This window comes from Nerophis ophidion, linkage group LG14 (genome assembly GCF_033978795.1).
Source record: "Nerophis ophidion isolate RoL-2023_Sa linkage group LG14, RoL_Noph_v1.0, whole genome shotgun sequence".
Classification (NCBI taxonomy): Eukaryota; Metazoa; Chordata; class Actinopteri; order Syngnathiformes; family Syngnathidae; genus Nerophis; species Nerophis ophidion.
The window spans coordinates 39,199,033-39,216,487 of record NC_084624.1 but is presented as its reverse complement, the minus strand read 5'-3'; the positions used below and the strand labels follow the sequence as shown (position 1 = coordinate 39,216,487).

The 17,455-nt window shown below is 40.2% G+C and overlaps 1 protein-coding gene across 3 annotated transcripts; it reads right to left on the bottom strand.

The window, feature by feature from the left end:
- Nucleotides 1–1,746: 1,746 nt before the first annotated feature.
- stard3nl (STARD3 N-terminal like) lies at nt 1,747–17,223 on the bottom strand. 3 transcript variants are annotated; one of them, XM_061920727.1, is made up of 10 exons: nt 17,067–17,220; nt 16,494–16,653; nt 7,462–7,774; nt 7,311–7,388; nt 7,166–7,243; nt 7,022–7,075; nt 2,511–2,628; nt 2,338–2,436; nt 2,234–2,275; nt 1,747–2,174 (listed from the first exon to the last, which is right to left on the bottom strand). In XM_061920727.1, the coding sequence occupies exons 3-9, from the start codon at nt 7,657–7,659 to the stop codon at nt 2,235–2,237; spliced, it is 666 nt and encodes a 221-aa protein (XP_061776711.1). In that variant the 5' UTR covers nt 7,660–7,774; nt 16,494–16,653; nt 17,067–17,220; the 3' UTR covers nt 1,747–2,174; nt 2,234. The 3 variants fall into 3 exon arrangements, with proteins under 3 accessions (XP_061776711.1, XP_061776712.1, XP_061776710.1); XM_061920728.1 differs by having other exon boundaries at nt 16,494–16,621; nt 17,067–17,209; XM_061920726.1 differs by lacking the exon at nt 16,494–16,653 and having other exon boundaries at nt 17,067–17,223.
- Between the last annotated feature and the right edge of the window lie 232 nt (nt 17,224–17,455).

Sequence of the window (17,455 nt, the reverse complement as noted above, 5' to 3'; positions counted from 1 at the left end):
ATGGCTTACGCTTTGCATGGCAGAGCTTTAACTTGCACTTACAGATGTAGCGACAAACTGTATTTAGTGACCGTGGTTCTCTGAAGTGTTCCTGAGCCCATGTGGTGATATCCTTTAGAGATTGATGTCGGTTTTTGATACCGTGCCGTCCGAGGGATCAAAGGTCACAGTCATTCAATGTTGGTTTCCGGCCATGCCGCTTACGTGGAGTGACTTCCCCAGATTCTCTGAACCTTTTGATGATATTATGGACCGTAGATATTGAAATCCCTAAATTTCTTGCAATTGCACTTTGAGAAACGTTGTTTTTAAACTGTTTGACTATTTGCTCACTAAGTTGTGGACAAAGGGGTGTACCTCGCTTCATCATTTCTTGTGAAGGACTGAGCATTTTTTGGGAAGCTGTTTTTATACCCAATCATGGCACCCACCTGTTCCCAATTAGCCTGCACACCTGTGGGATGTTCCAAATAAGTGTTTGACGATCATTCCTCAACTTTATCAGTATTTATTAACACCTTTCCCAACTTCTTTGTCACGTGTTGCTGGCATCAAATTCTAAAGTTAATGATTATTTGCAAAAAAAAAAGTTATCAGTTTGAACATCAAATATGTTGTCTTTGTAGCATATTCAACTGAATATGGGTTGAAAAGGATTTGCAAATCATTGTATTCCAATTATTCATTCATTCATTCATTTTCTACCGCTTATTCCCTTTTGGGGTCGCGGGGGGGCGCTAGCGCCTATCTCAGCTACAATCGGGCGGAAGGCGGGGTGCACCCTGGACAAGTCGCCACCTCATCGCAGGGCCAACACAGATAGACAACATTCACACTCACATTCACACACTAGGGCCAATTTAGTGTTGCCAATCAACCTATCCCCAGGTGCATGTCTTTGGAAGTGGGAGGAAGCCAGAGTACCCGGAGGGAACCCACGCATTCACGGGGAGAACATGCAAACTCCACACAGGAAGATTCCGAGCCTGGATTTGAACCCAGGACTGCAGGAACTTCGTATTGTGAGGCAGACGCACTAACCCCTCTGCCACTGTGAACAATTATATTTAAATTTAACACAATTTCCCAACTCATATGGAAACAAGGTTTGTAAACACTTACAGTATGCACTCAAAAGACTAAATCTAAGTTGACTAGGTGAAAGTACGCCCTTGTGCACTGAAACAACTTAAGTGTAACTAAGTACACTGAGTTTAAGTAGACCCTTGTTTGCTCAAGACTCAGTGTACAGTAAGTGCACACTTATGCGCTCAAAAGAGTAATTGTAAGTACACTTATGTACGCATAAGACTAGGTGTAAGTACACAGTTGTGTACTTAAGACTTAGTGTACTGTGGGTACACACTTAGGCAGTCAATGGGCTTAAGTGTAAATACTCACTTGTGCACTCAAAAAGCTCAAGTGTATGTATGCACTTAAATGCAAAGTGAAAGTACAAACTTATGCACTCAAGAAGCTGAGTAAGAGTACACATATGTACTCAAAAGACTAAATGACAGTAAACACACATGCACTCAAGAAGCAAAGTGAAAGTACACACTTTAGCACTCAAAAGACTAAGTGTAAGTGCACCATTTGAGACACAGCCTGAGACTTTCGATCTTTCACATGTCACGAATGATTCGATGAGAAAATTTCCGTGTAAAAGACAGACATGGTTCCTAGTTTCCTGACAAAATGAGTCATGTGACCATCAGACTGATGAACATACGGCGCTAGAAACAATTTAGAAACAACATTTTTATTCTTATCAGTATTGTTTCTTTTACAAGATCATATCTTCGTGGTCTGTCAGTAAAATGTGAACAAAGAATAAAAGTGTTTGTGTCTATATTTGATGATTCATCACTTTGTTTTTTGTAAAAACACGAGCAGGCCCTGAAGACAACGTCACACGTCTTCTTCACCTTCTTGACACTTTTATTTTGAAAAGCCGCGCATTTCTTGTGGAGGGGATCGTCTGGCTGGCCTCAGCATCTTCCCTTCATGCAGAGCAAAGCATATCTTCTCTAATAGCTTATCGAGGATGTCAACATGGCTTCATGAACCTCTTCTAATTCTTCTAGTGTTCTTGTGTGCGACGTTCAAATGTCACCAAGCGTAAGGCGCAGTTTTTCCTTCAAAGCGGACCAATAACTTCCTCTGAGGACATCCTGGCAGAAAGGAAAAATGGCGAAGATGCAACCATCACAGGAATATGCATCAGTGCTACCTTAAAAGAGTCCTTGTTTGTCATCCAGGTCCTCGTCAGTGTCTGAAAGCACAAGAAACATACGTGAGCTGTTGTCACACCAACTTGCACTAGGGGGCGCTGACCTGCCACGGACTCGGGCGGCGAGTAGAACTGGCCGTCAGACATGGGACCGGGACACAAGAGGGGCGCACGCTCGCTAGCGTCCAAGAAGGACTGGAACCCTGTGAGGACAGAAGATGAGGTTGCTATGTGGACAGTAGTACATTGTGGTCTTTATACGAGAAGGGACACTCACTGTTGTCATCTTCTGCCTCCTGAGGAAGAACCTTAAAGTCCAGCAGCCATGTTTCTATCCAGGCCAGAACGAAGGAGATGATGGGCAGCAGGTACCCAAAAGCTCCCTGAGACAGCAGCTGACGACAGGAAGATAAACATTTAATTTAGTTCCATTTGATAGAGCAGCACCCATCCAGACATGTAAGTGATATTATTACAGGCATGGTTCTATGCGATAATCCGAGTTTGGTACATTCATCGTGGGTACAATAAGGGAATAACATTTAAATCAAATGTAAAAAAAAAAAAAGAACAGTGATTTAATACAAAATATGTTCACCATTAACATTTGTAGCTTTTTTTTCCTAACACATTTATTCTTGAAAAAATTAAGAGCTTTTTATGTAAAATCTTCACTTTTTTTCTCAAAATAGTTTTTGTCCATAATGACTTTTCTCATAAAAATTATTCGTTTTTCTCATAGAAATAAAACTTTACAAACTTTTCACTAGCTTTTTTTTCTTCCTGTCCAATCCAATCCACTTTATTTGTATAGCACATTTAAAAAAACAATAGAAGTTTCACAAAGTGTTGCACAGAAGCTAAGACACACATACTAGATCACTGGTTCTCAAATGGGGATACGCGTACCCCTGGGGGTACTTGAAGGTATGCCAAGGGGTACGTGAGATTTTTCGAAAATATTCTAAAAATAGCAACAATTCAAAAATCCTTTATAAATATATTTATTGAATAATACTTCAACAAAATATGAATGTAAGTTCATAAACAGTAAAAACAAATGCAACAGTGCAATATTCAGTGTTGACAGCTAAATTTTTTGTGGACATGTTCCATAAATATTGATGTTAAAGATTTCTTTTTTTGTGAAGAAATGTTTAGAATTAAGTTCATGAATCCAGATGGATCTCTATTACAATCCCCAAAGAGGGCACTTTAAGTTGATGATTACTTCTATGTGTAGAAATCTTTATTTATAATTGAATCAATTATTTTTCAACAAGTTTTTAGTTATTTTTATCTTTTTTTCCAAATAGATCAAGAACGACCACTACAAATGAGCAATATTTTGCACTGTTATACAATTTGATGAATCAGAAAATGACTTAGTGCTATATTTTACTTTATCTCTTTTTTTCAAACAAAAATGCTTTGCTCTGATTAGGGGGTACTTGAATTAAAAATATGTTCACAGGAGGTACGTCACTGAAAAAAGGTTGAGAACCACTATACTAGATTACCATGAATTGATTAACGTGGAACCCGACTTAAACACGTTGAAAAACTTATTCGGGTGTTGCCATTTAGTGGTCAATTGTACGGAATAAGTACTGTACTGTGCAATCTACAAATAAAAGTTTCAATCAATCAAAGAGTCAGTAATAGAAAACATTTAACTATAAACGGGTAAATACATAAAATACATCAGGGAAAATGAAATACACTAAAATCACAACTCTTATGCTGGTTTAAAAGCCAGAGTAAAAATATGTTTTAAGACGTGATTTAAAAGTAAAGGTTAGTGGTATATTAGATTATTTTTTTACCCTTTGTGTTCATATTATGTTGTTTGTTGCATTTTTGTTGCGTTTCGCTTGATTGTAAAATGTGTCGATCGAGAGGAGGTGTGATGTTCATATGTTGTCAATTTTCAGTGTTTTATCAGTCATAATTAATATTTTAAATCACACATTCTTTATTTTTATGGACATTCTGGGTGTCTCATTCAGTAAAAAAAAAATTAAAGTTCCATTCTGTTTTTTAAGGCGGTCTATCATAAGGCTTTTAGCTTTCTATCAGACATTATTGTGAGGTTTTGTATTAGTGTTCCTAAAAATCAGTAGTAGTATCGATTAGATACGCTCCTTCACTTGATATCATTACAGTGGATGTCAGGGGTTGATCCAACAATGGCGTTTGTTTACATTTTGACGCCGGTGATCTACAGTGTGTAGTGAAGCATGTTTAGCTATTCCTTGTCCTGCAGGGATGATACTTGTAACACACTTACTTTACTTGTCACCATGGAGACAAGCAGTGATTTACTAGTCGCTAAAACACTGCCGACTGCGGATGGGCTTTTGCAGCTAGCTAGCTCGCCATGTCTTAAAGCACCTCTTCCCGAGGGCGTTTCAGTGTTATAACTTCACCTTTGTTAGTTTTTAAGCCAAAATGCGTCTGTTCTTCCTTTTCTGTCTACACACTGTGTCTGCTTGTAAGTACTATGTGTGTGTGTGCGCTGCCGGTCGGGGACCGGAACTTTTTAAAAGCGGTATCGTACCGAATACGATTGATTAGTTTCGCGGTACTATATTAGTACCGGTGTACCGTACAACCCTACTTAGAACTAAAGGATCTGGGAGGATTCTGTCTTCCTAAAAAGGACTAAAATTAGCAAAGAGCATTTTGGTTTTGGAAGTGGAACGGTTGGAATCGGTGGAAAAATGTTTAACTAATAACTAGAGATGTCTGATAATATCGGGCTGCCGAAATTATCGGCCGATAAATGCTTTAAAATTTAATATCAGAAATGATCGGTATCTGTTTCAAAAAGTAAAATTTATGACTTTTTATAACACCGCCTGTAGTAGTCGTACCTGGACATAGGGTGACGTACAGAGCGCCAATAAATCTTAAAGGCACTGCCTTTGCGTGCCGGCCCAATCACATAATATCTACGGCTTTTCACACATACAAGTGAATGCATGCATACTTGGTCAACAGCCATACAGGTCACTCTGAGGGTGGGCATATAAACAACTTTAACACAGTTACAAATATGCGCCACATTGTGAACCCACACCAAACAAGAATGACAAACCCATTTCGAGAGAATATCCACACCGTAACACAACATAAACACAACAGAACAAATACCCAGAACCCGTTGCAGCCCTAACTCTTCTGGGACGCTATAATATACACCCCCGCTACCACCCCACCTCAACCTCCTCATGCTCTCTCAAGGAGAGCATGTCCCAAATTCCAAGCTGCTGTTTTGAGGCATGTTAAAAAAATAATGCACTTTGTGACTTCAATAATAAATATGGCAGTGCCATGTTGGCATTTTTTTTCCATAACTTGAGTTGATTTATTTTGTAAAACCTTTTTACATTGCTTAATGCAGGGGTCGGCAACCTAAAATGTTGAAAGAGCCATTTGGACTAATAATACAAAAACAAATATGTCTGGAGCTGCAAAACAATAAAAGCCATATTACATTCAGATAGTGTGTCATGAGATATGAATTGAATTAAGAGGACTTAAAGAACAATAAATAAGCTCAAATAGAGCTACAAATGAGGCATAATGATGCAATATATACATATAGCTAGCCTAAATAGCATGTTAGCATCGATTAGCTTGCAGTTTCACAGTGACCAAATGTCTGATTATCACTCCACACAACTCAATAACATCAACAAAACTCACCTTTGTGCATTCATGCACATTAAAAAAGTTTGGTGGACAAACTGAGACAGAAAAAGACGTGGCATAAAACACTACTAGAAAGTCATACATGTAAACAAACTACGGTGAGTTCAAGGACGCCAAAATTAGTAAGACAAAACGACACTCGCTAAATACTGGAATCAGTGAAGCATGTTTAATAAAAACAGTGTGCTTTATAACAATTAGGGAGGTTTGTGTCATGTTTGTCATCCTACAGAAACCATATTAAAACAAAAAATATATTTTTTATATTTTCTTCCCCTCATCTTTTTACATTTTTAATACAGTTTTGAAAAAGCTCCAGAGAGCCACTAGGGCGGCGCTAGAGACCCGCATGCGGCTCTAGAGCCGCGGGTTGCCGACCTATGGCTTAATGCATCGAGCGGGGCATCACAACAAAATTAGCCACAATAATGTGTTAATTCTACGACTGTATATATCGGTATCGGTTGATATCGGAATGGTTAATAAGAGTTGGACAATATCGGAATATCGGATATCGTCAAAAAAGCCAATATCAGACATCTCTACTAATAACACATTAATAAGGAATAAGTTTTAAGGAAATATAGAAAAATAGATGGCCCGATTGTCCTGAATAGGTGGAACATTTTGATGGAGAAACGGTTGGAAAATGTGGGAAATTTAAGCATTTAAAGTTAAAGTACCAATGATTGTCACACACACACACACACACACACACACACACACACACACACACACACACACACACACACTAGGTGTGGCGAAATTATTCTCTGCATTTGACCCATCACCCTTGATCACCCCCTGGTAAGTCAGGGGAGCAGTGGGCAGCAGCGGTGCCGCGCCTGGGAATCGTTTATGGTGATTTAACCCCCAATTCCAACCTTTGGGTCCCAGTTTTTTCTAGTCTTTGGTATGACTCGGCCGAGGTTTGAACTCCCAACCTACCGATCTCAGGGCGGACACTCTAACCACTATCCGTTCATCTTTTAATAGGGAAAAATCCTGGAAAATGTGGTGTTCCTGGTAAGGTGGTAATATTCCAAATGAATCATGAGTGAGTCAGCGTACCTTGGATAAAATGACTTTGACGATCAGGAAGGCGCAGCTGAGCGCGGTGGTGATCTGTCAGACACAATGAGAAGTCGGCATGTGCCTTTTTAACGTAAACAAGTATGTTGTACGTCAATAATGAAGGGAGTGGTCAGCACTGACCGCTATGGCCCACCAGTGACGCAGCCTGCAGACGGCGTAGGCCAGGATGAGCGAGGCGAACCTGAACACGGCCAGCAGCTGTGAGGAGGCAAACGACAGGAAGTGAGTGTGTTGTGGTCACCTGTTCTCATAAAGGCGGTCTTACAAAAATGTCAAAGAAGGAGGCGTGGTAGTCGTAATGGAGGACTTCTTGATCCAACTGCTTGGGAATGCCGCCGTTCACCTGGGACATAAGAACAGTTTTCATTAAAAACCAACTCGAGTGCGACGTTTAAACTCCCATTTTGTTTTCTCACGTTGAGCTCGATGATCCACAGCAAGGTGATGAACAGAAGGTCAAAGGTGACAAAGAGGCAGAAGGTCCTCCTGACGTCTGATATGCACTTCTTCTCCGCCGCCTCATATGAGTCCACGCGCGCTGACATGGACGTGGAGTTGACCACCCCGCGGCCTCCCTGCCTGGAGTCGGCGCTGCTGCTGCATCGGCTCTCCATCTTTTCACCACGCCCCTTCTGGCAGTGTCGGCTCCGCCCACTGGTGTTTTGTGAGGAAGTAGCTCAACGTGCTCTTTTTTGGGTGAGCTGAATGTAACCTGGCGCCATCTGTAGGCTGCAGGAGAAACACACGTTAGCGTGTGACAAATGAGCATAGCACTTCCCAAACAATCACACTATGTGATTTCGCAATGCTATTTTTGTTGGCCAAAGCTTTTGTTTACATGGCCACGCTAATGTAAAAGAGAGCAACAAACCGGAGGAAGTAAGTCATATAATATTTTTTTTAAACTTCAAAAGTTTTAAATTCTTCAACAGCTTCGGACGTATTTGTACATATAAAGTTGGCATATATTTGTAATTTGTTTTGTGCGTTTTATACTCTTTGTGGAAAAAAATAAAACATTTTATGATGGGAAAAACTAAATCATAGTTTCAAAAAACAAGTTGCAAAGTGGAATAGTTCAATTTAGTTTAGGTGAGGTCAATATTTCATAACAACACTGATTTTGGTGCATTATTTTTGAACAGTGAGTTTTTTCTAAAAACCGACTATCCTTTCTTAGCTGATAAACAGACATGCTCAAAAGTGTCATAAGTAAATCTATGTCGCCAGTGAGGAAGAACCATGGCGGGAGGAACAAGCTGTAGGGTGGACCAAACCGTTTTTTATATATATATATATATATATATATATATATAAAAGTTGTGTAATTCATAAATAAAAACAGAATACAATGATTTGTAAATCCTTTTCAACCTATATTCAATTGAATAGACTGCAAAGACAAGATATTTAATCTGAGAAATGTAATTTTTTTTTGCAAATAATCATTAACTTAGAATTTAATGGCAGCAACACATTGCAAAAAAGTTGGCACAGGAGCATTTTTACCACTGTGTTCCATGGCCATTCCTTTTAACAACACAGAGGAGACCAATTTTTTAAGCTTTTCAGGTGGAATTCTTTCCCATTCTTGCTTGATGTACAGCTTAAGTTGTTCAACAGTCCGTGGTCTCCATTGTCGTATTTTCGGTTTCATTATGCGCAACATATTTTCAATGGGAGACAGGTCTGGACTACAGGCAGGCCAGTCTAGTACCCACACTTTTTTTTTACCTTGAAGCCACACTGTTACTGTATAACACATGCAGAATGTGGCTTGGCATTGTCTTGCCTAAATAAGCAGGGGCGTACATGAAAAAGACGTTGATTGGATGGCAACATATGTTACTCCAAAAACTGTATGTACCTTTCAGTATTAATGGTGCCTTCACAGATGTGTAAGTTACCAATGCCTTCGGCACTAAAACACCCCCACACCATCACAAATTATGGCTTTTGAACTTTGCGCCTATAATAGTCCGGATGGTTCTTTTCCTCTTTGGTCCTGAGGACACAATGTCCAAAAACAATTTGAAATGTAACCCCCCAATTCCAACCCTTGATGCTGAGTGTCTTGCACTTACACATGTAGCGACAAACTGTAGTTACTGACAGTTGTTTTCTGAAGTGTTCCTAAGCCCCTGTGGTGATATCCTTTACACACTGATGTTGGTTTTTGATGCAGTACCGCCTAAGGGATCGAAGGTCACGGGCATTCAATGTTTGTTTTTCGGCCTTGCTGATTACGTGCAGTGATTTTTCCAGATTCTTTGAACTTGTAGCTGATAGTTAGATGATGGCTTAGTTCCTTGGCTTTGCTCTCACTGCTGGAAATTAGAAAAATATCACAAAAATCCTTATTTTCCTCTGAAGAGATCATGACAAAGATTGTGGCAGTTAACAATGCTGCACGTATGCACCATCTCTGGAGCTTACTAAAAAAAAATAAACTATAGCACAAAGTCTTACATTCATTCAGCCATGTAAATACGCTACTATGAGGACTATGAGACGCACAACACATTGCCTTTACTACGTCACACTTTCAAGCCCTATTGCAAGTGATTTCTTCCTGGAAGTAAAAACTAGAGGTCGTCAGCCAAGCTAAGAAGGCTGTTGTGCAGCAAGCAGCCTCCAGACTCAGTACACAAGGGGTCTATGTAATCCTGCAAAAAGCAGATATGAGCAAAAAATCCAACTATGCAATTGAATAACTCCCTGTGATTTATCTTTAAAAAAAAAAAAGGATTTGTTGAGTAAAAAAGGATTATTCGTCGGTGGAGTTCCCAGACATATCGAACTATCCTGTGTTTCGGGCATAATTCTACACGACAAAACAGATAAACTTGGAAAAGCATGGAGGTCTACAACTTTTGTGTATGGCTGGGTCAAGGACTTGGTTATCCAGACTCTCCCGGATAAATGTGCATCGTTTTTGCTCGGGTAAGGTTGCATTTCATGATTTAACTTTGCGTCTACTGCCATGATTGTTGCCAGTCCTTGCTGTTGCAGGCGCCGTTTACGAGTGTGTGTGTGTTTCCCCCATCTTTATCCAAACATAACTATAGGTGTCATCATTGTGTACGTGCTAAAGGCTTCATTTTTGATTGCTTCCTTTGGCAAAAGCTTAACTCTTTTAGGTTCTTTAATTTAGACTTGCCGAGTTGGTGCTTTACGGAACACTTGTAGCAAAAATCTGCCTTAGGAACAACAAATATTATATTTCGATACAGGCGATCATAATATTTTATTAGAGCGTATCAAAACACGAATTGGTATGTCAGACTCAGCCCTGTCTTGGTTTAACTCTTATCTTACTGACAGGGTGCAGTGCGTCTCCCATAACAGTATGACCTCGGACTATGTTAAGGTAACGTGTGGAGTTCCCCAGGGTTCGGTCCTTGGCCCTGTACTCTTCAGCATCTACATGCTGCCGCTGGGTGACGTCATACGCAAATACTGTATTAGCTTTCACTGCTATGCTGATGACACCCAACTCTACATGCTGACCAACACGCCAGACTGTAGTCAGCTGGAAGCGTGTCTTAATGAAATTAAACAATGGATGTCCTCTAATTTTTTGCAACTTAACGCCAAAAAAACGGAAATGCTGATTATCGGTTCTGCTAGACACCGACCTTTATTTAGTAATACAACTTTAAAATTTGACAACCAAATAATAAAACAAGGTGACTCGGTAAAAAATCTGGGTATTATCTTCGACCCAACTCTCTCCTTTGAGTCACACATTAAAAGCGTTACTAAAACGGCCTTCTTTCATCTCCGTAATATCGCTAAAATTTGCTCCATTTTGTCCACTAAGGACGCCGAGATCATTATCCATGCGTTTGTTACGTCTCGTCTCGATTACTGTAACGTATTATTTTCGGGTCTCCCCATGTCTAGCATTAAAAGATTACAGTTGGTACAAAATGCGGCTGCTAGACTTTTGACAAGAACAAGAAAGTTTGATCACATTACGCCTGTACTGGCTCACCTGCACTGGCTTCCTGTGCACTTAAGATGTGACTTTAAGGTTTTACTACTTACATATAAAATACTACGCGGTCTAGCTCCATCCTATCTTGCCGATTGTATTGTACCATATGTCCCGGCAAGAAATCTGCGTTCAAAAGACTCCGGCTTATTAGTGATTCCCAAAGCCCAAAAAAAGTCTGCGGGCTATAGAGCGTTTTCCGTTCGGGCTCCAGTACTCTGGAATGCCCTCCCGGTAACAGTTCAAGATGCTACCTCAGTAGAAGCATTTAAGTCTCACCTTAAAACTCATCTGTATACTCTAGCCTTTAAATAGACTCCCTTTTTAGACCAGTTGATATGCCGCTTCTTTTCTTTTTTCTCCTATGTCCTCCCCCCCTCCCTTGTGGAGGGGATCCGGTCCGATGACCATGGATGAAGTACTGGCTGTCCAGAGTCGAGACCCAGGATGGACCGCTCGCCTGTGTATGGGTTGGGGACATCTCTACGCCGCTGATCCTCCTCTGGTTGAGATGGTTTCCTGCTGTCTTGGATCCGCTTTGAACTGAACTCTCGCGGCTGTGTTGGAGCCACTATGGATTGAACTTTCACAGTATCATGTTAGACCCGCTCGACATCCATTGCTTTCGGTCCCCTAGAGGGGGGGTTGCCCAAATCTGAGGTCCTCTCCAAGGTTTCTCATAGTCAGCATTGTCACTGGCGTCCCACTGGATGTGAATTCTCCCTGCCCACTGGGTGTGAGTTTTCCTCCCCCTTTTGTGGGGTCTTCCGAGGATGTTGTAGTCGTAATGATTTATGCAGTCCTTTGAGACATTTGTGATTTGGGGCTCTATAAATAAACATTGATTGATTGATTGATTGATCAAGATAATACTTAAATGGGAAACACAAAACGTTAAAAGCAGGACTCGAATTAAACCACGGCAATTGCCACGACCACCCTTTCATTTGCCGTAATGCCCTAATAAATTGACCATCATTCGCAGTAACAACTCACCTTTTCCGCCCTTGACTTTTTACTTGATAATGGACAAGACATCTATTTGTCCACAACATAATAATAATAATTCGCACAAAAAAAAATCCCAGATCTGTCATTTGTTACTGCGTTCCAGGCAACACCAGTCAGGCGCAGGCTCAGTAACGTTGTTTGACTTCTTAATCATAGTGAACTATTAGCGTTAACATTGCTGGAGAAGGTACCCCGCTAAATATACTTAGTCAACAGACCTACATGTCACACTAAGGGTGGCCGTATAAACAACGCCAACACAGTCATAAGCCTGTGCCATATAATGGGACTACACTAAACAACAATGCCAATTAAATTTCGGGAGAATGTTTGCACCGCAACACAACATTAACACAACAGAACACACCAACTGTTCCGGAGAATTACAGTCATTTCCCCTCGCTTCCTGCCGTGAGTTTCGATGGAGACAGGTGTGGACAATATTGGACACACTAAAAGTATAAAGCAAAGGAGAAAAATTGTACAATGTTGCTTTCATTTTGTCAATATAGATTCCATCAGCTGTTGTGACTGAGAGTTAATGAGGTGAGGAAACACACTGTCACTCCTGTTTTATTGTTGTTGTTGGCCAAACTGTTGTACTGAACCACAATGGGGCGTTAGAGAAGAACACATCTTGATAATTGGACTTTATCTTCATTAGCCAAACTGCTTTGTGTTTTGTTCTGATATCAAAAAGTAAACGCCATGTTTTTTTGACATTACTTGTTTTTTTTAATGTCACAAAAGGTATTACCTTAAAAAACATGTGACACATGTTAATGTTTTATTGTGCATAGTTAATTTCTATACGACATATTTCTGCTCAAAATCCTAATGGATCCGTCCCGATACATCATCTAAATGTACATAACTTAAAAAAATTTAAATAAGAAATACTTGAAATTTATTGATTGAAACTTTTATTAGTAGATTGCACAGTACAGTACACATTCCGTACAATTGACCACTAAATGGTAACCCCCAAATAAGTTTTTCAACTTGTTTAAGGCGGCGTCCACGTTAATCAATCAATTCCCTCTATCGAATGGTAAAAATGGAGATAAAGGCATCATGAAATTACAAAAAGCTGAGAAATTTATATTAATAATGAATACAAAAAACTGTATATGCATGTATGCTTTGGAGCCCCTGCCTGGAAAGAAAATAATGTTTGCCTTGGTGCCCTAAAATATGAGGCCTCCTTTAAGCCAACACTTGCTTTGACCTTAAAAAGTTAAAGTTCGAGGCCTGTAAAAGTATATCAAAGAAACCTTTAACAGAGTGGTCACTTCAAATTTGTGCATTCTTTGGCTCTGCTCCCTTGGACTGAAACGTGTGGTACTTTTGTTGTCTTTTTTCATCAAATCTTGCACTCCTCTGCCCTTCTTAATTACCTCTCGAGAAACTGTGAAAACACGTTTATCCTTTTTGCGATTTAATCGGTCCTTACGGCCGAAAACAACGCAAGCATAGGGCATTTTTCTACAAGAAAGGCTAAATGGCGCCTTGTGCCCATTGCGAACAAACGCTGGCTCAAATCAAGACTCCAAACATCCCAGAACAAGCTAGTCAGGTTACTTCTAGACCTCCACCCCAGATCACACTTCTCCAAAGTGGGCTGGCTCAAAGTGGAGGACAGAGTAAAACAACTTGCACTCAGCCTAGTCTATAAAATTTGCTACACCTCCCTGAAACATGTCAAACTACTTCCATAACTTAAATGACTGCCATGACCACAACAACAGGCGGAGCGCCACAAACCACGTTAAACCCAAGGTTTTAACTCATTCTCCTTCTATGCCACATCAATATGGAATGCACTCCCGACAGATGTAAAAGAAAGTGCATCTCTATCGTCCTTCAAAACCGCACTAAAACAACACCTCCAGGCAGCTACAACCCTAAAGTAACCCCCTCGCCCAACCACATCCCACCTCCCCGGATTGTAAATAATCAAATGTATATACTTATGTTTTCTGATCTCACTATGTCCACTACGTGCTGTACATATCCTACCAAGTCAGACCTACACTGGTACAATGTCCATTTCTCAGATTATATACTGTACAGTGGGGCAAAAAAAGTATTTAGTCAGCCACCGATTGTGCATGTTCTCCCACTTAAAATGATGACAGAGGTCTGTAATTTTCATCATAGGTACACTTCAACTGTGAGAGACAGAATGTGAAAAAAAAATCCAGGAATTCACATTGTAGGAATTTTAAAGAATTTATTTGTAAATTATGGTGGAAAATAAGTATTTGGTCAATAACAAAAATTCAACTCAATACTTTGTAATATAACCTTTGTTGGCAATAACAGAGGTAAAACGATTACTATAGGTCTTTACCAGGTTTGCACACACAGTAGCTGGTATTTTGGCCCATTCCTCTATGTATGCAGATCTTCTCGAGAGCAGTGATGTTTTGGGGCTGTCGCCGAGCAACGCAGACTTTCAACTCCCTCCACAGATTTTTTTATGGGGTTGAGGTCTGGAGACTGGCTCGGCCACTCCAGGACTTTCAAATGCTTCTTACGGGCAGTGTGTTTGGGATCATTGTCATGCTGGAAGACCCAGCCACATTTCATCTTCGAAGCTCTCACTGATGGAAGGAGGTTTTGGCTCAAAATCTCACGATACATGGCCCCATTCATTCTTTCCTTAACAAGGATCAGTCATGTCCCCTTAGCAGAAAAACAGCCCCAAAGCATGATGTTTCCACCCCAATGCTTCACAGTAGGTATGGTGTTTTTGGGATGCAACTTAGTATTCTTCTTCCTCCAAACACGACGAGTTGAGTTTATACCAAAAAGTTCAATTTTGGTTTCACCTGACCATATGACATTCTCCCAATCCTCTGCTGTATCATCCATGTGCTCTCTGGCTAACTTCAGACAGGCCTGGACATGCACTGGCTTAAGCAGGGGGCACGTCTGGCACTGCAGGATTTTATTCCCTGTCGGCGTAGTGTGTTACTGATGGTAACCTTTGTCACTTTGGTCCCAGCTCTATGCAGGTCATTCACCAGGTACCCCTGTGTGGTTCTGGGATTTTTGCTCACCGTTCACATGATCATTTTGACCTCACGGGATGAGATCTTGTGTGGAGCCCCAGATCGAGGGAGATTATCAGTGGTCTTGTATGTCTTCCATTTTCTGATAATTGCTCCCACGGTTGATTTTTTCACACCAAGCTGCTTGCCTATTGTAGATTCACTCTTCCCAGTCTGTTGCAGGTTTACAATTATTTTCCTGGTGTCCTTCGACAGCTCTTTGGTCTTGGCCATAGTGGAGTTTGGAGTCTGACTGTTTGAAGCTGTGGACAGGTGTCTTTTATAAAGGTAACGAGTTCAAACAGGTTCCATTAATACAGGTAACGATTGGAGGACAGAAGAGCTTCTTAAAGAAGAAGTTACAGGTCTGTGAGAGCCAGAGCTCTTCCTTGTTTGAAGTAACCAAATAGTTATTTTCCACCATAATTTACAAATAAATTCTTTAAAATTCCTACAATGTGAATTCCTGGATTTTTTTTCACATTCTGTCTCTCACAGTTGAAGTGTACCTAGGATGAAAATTACATACCTCTGTCATCATTTTAAGTGGGAAAACTTGCACAATCGGTGGCTGACTAAATATTTGTTTGCCCCACTGTAATTGTTGATGTTGATAGCAACCCAATATGCCCCCCGGCTTGTAAATAATGTAAATAATTCAATGTATATACTCCGATGATTAACTTGTGTGATGACTGTATTATGCTGATAGTATATATTTGTACCATGAATTGATTAACGTGGACCCCGACTTAAACAAGTTGAAAAACTTATTCAGGTGTTACCATTTAGTGGTCAATTGTACAGAATATGTACTGTACTGTGCAATCTACTAATAAAAACCACCACGCGTGTTCAATGAACCCGACGTGACGTCATTTTGAATCCAAGCAATTGAGCAGTGGTTCTTAACCTTGTTGGAGGTACCGAACTCCACCAGTTTCATATGCGCATTCACCGAAAAATAAAATGTTTATTGTTTTTTCAAATTCAAGACAAAGTTATAGGTTTTTGGTAATACTTAAGTATGGGGAACATAGTCTAAGTAACAAAGACTTAATTTAGAGTTATTTGGACACTAGGGGAACATATTCAAAGTAATAAAGACTTAGTTTAGAGTTACTTGGTTAGGGTTAGGGTCAGGGTAAGAGGGTTAGGGTTATAATAAGGCCATGCCGAATAAGTACTTAATAATGACTAGTTAAGAGCCAATATGTTACTAATTTGCATGTTAATAAGCAACTAATTAATGGTGAATATGTTCCCCATACTAAAGTGTTACCATGTTTTTTTTTACTGGTGCACAAAATGAACCGTGCATGAACATCACCTTGTTCAAACAACAAAACCAACACACTGCATAAACTCACAACAAATTACACACCTGCAAATCAATGTGACTTCTGCTGTTGCCGTATCCAGAATACGCCGATAGGTAGAAGTTTTTATTGACACGATGAATCGGGTGTGTTTTGACCTCCGCCGAACCCCTGATGCCGACTCACCGAACCCCTAGGGTTCGATCGAACCCAGGTTAAGAACCACTGCAATAGAGGGAGTGCTTGCTGGCTTAATTGCTATGATATGTTGTGATCTTTTAATCAGCCATTTGTCCGAATGCCATGTTTCTTTGTCATAATAATTTGTCATATATAATTTCAGAAACGTCAGTTTAGTGCTTTTCATTTTTCAGTTATCATTTGTGAGGTGAGGAGAAGAGATTCTTAAAAGATAACTAGTAAATATTTTCCAAACGTTTCTCATTATGTCAAAACAACCATATTCTTATCATCGTGTCCTTATCGTCATGAGTTTATCTTCAAGTTCACAGGTGCACATTGAGGATGTTAGCTGGGTTTCGGTGGGCCGAAACGATACTGAACAAACTCAAAAGATTCCATCGTCACGGTTTGACAGCAAACTAGAAGCTATAAATATGTTCAAATATCATATTTACCTTTTATAAGACGCTCGGCATGGCTGCCACATACAACATGTATTGATTGTGAAATAAATCCAGAGCAGGTTCAGCTCAATTTGAGCCCAAACGCAGCAAGCGGACACAATAATCATTTGTTTCCGCCCTGGCTCGTGGATCGGAAGTGGGCACCGCGGTGTGTTCTGGGATATGAAGTTTTAACCGGAAACGAATGATTCTGGCGTCTGCTTGCTGCGTTTGGGGTCATTGAGCTGAACCTTTCGAGGATTTATCTCACAAACAAGAAATAATAACATTTATGTGGCAGCAGTGAGCGTCTTATAAAAGGTAAAGGTGGCATTTGTACGTGTTTGTAACTTAGCTAGCTGTCAAACCCAAGGGTTTTCCCCCCACATTTTTTCTGTAAC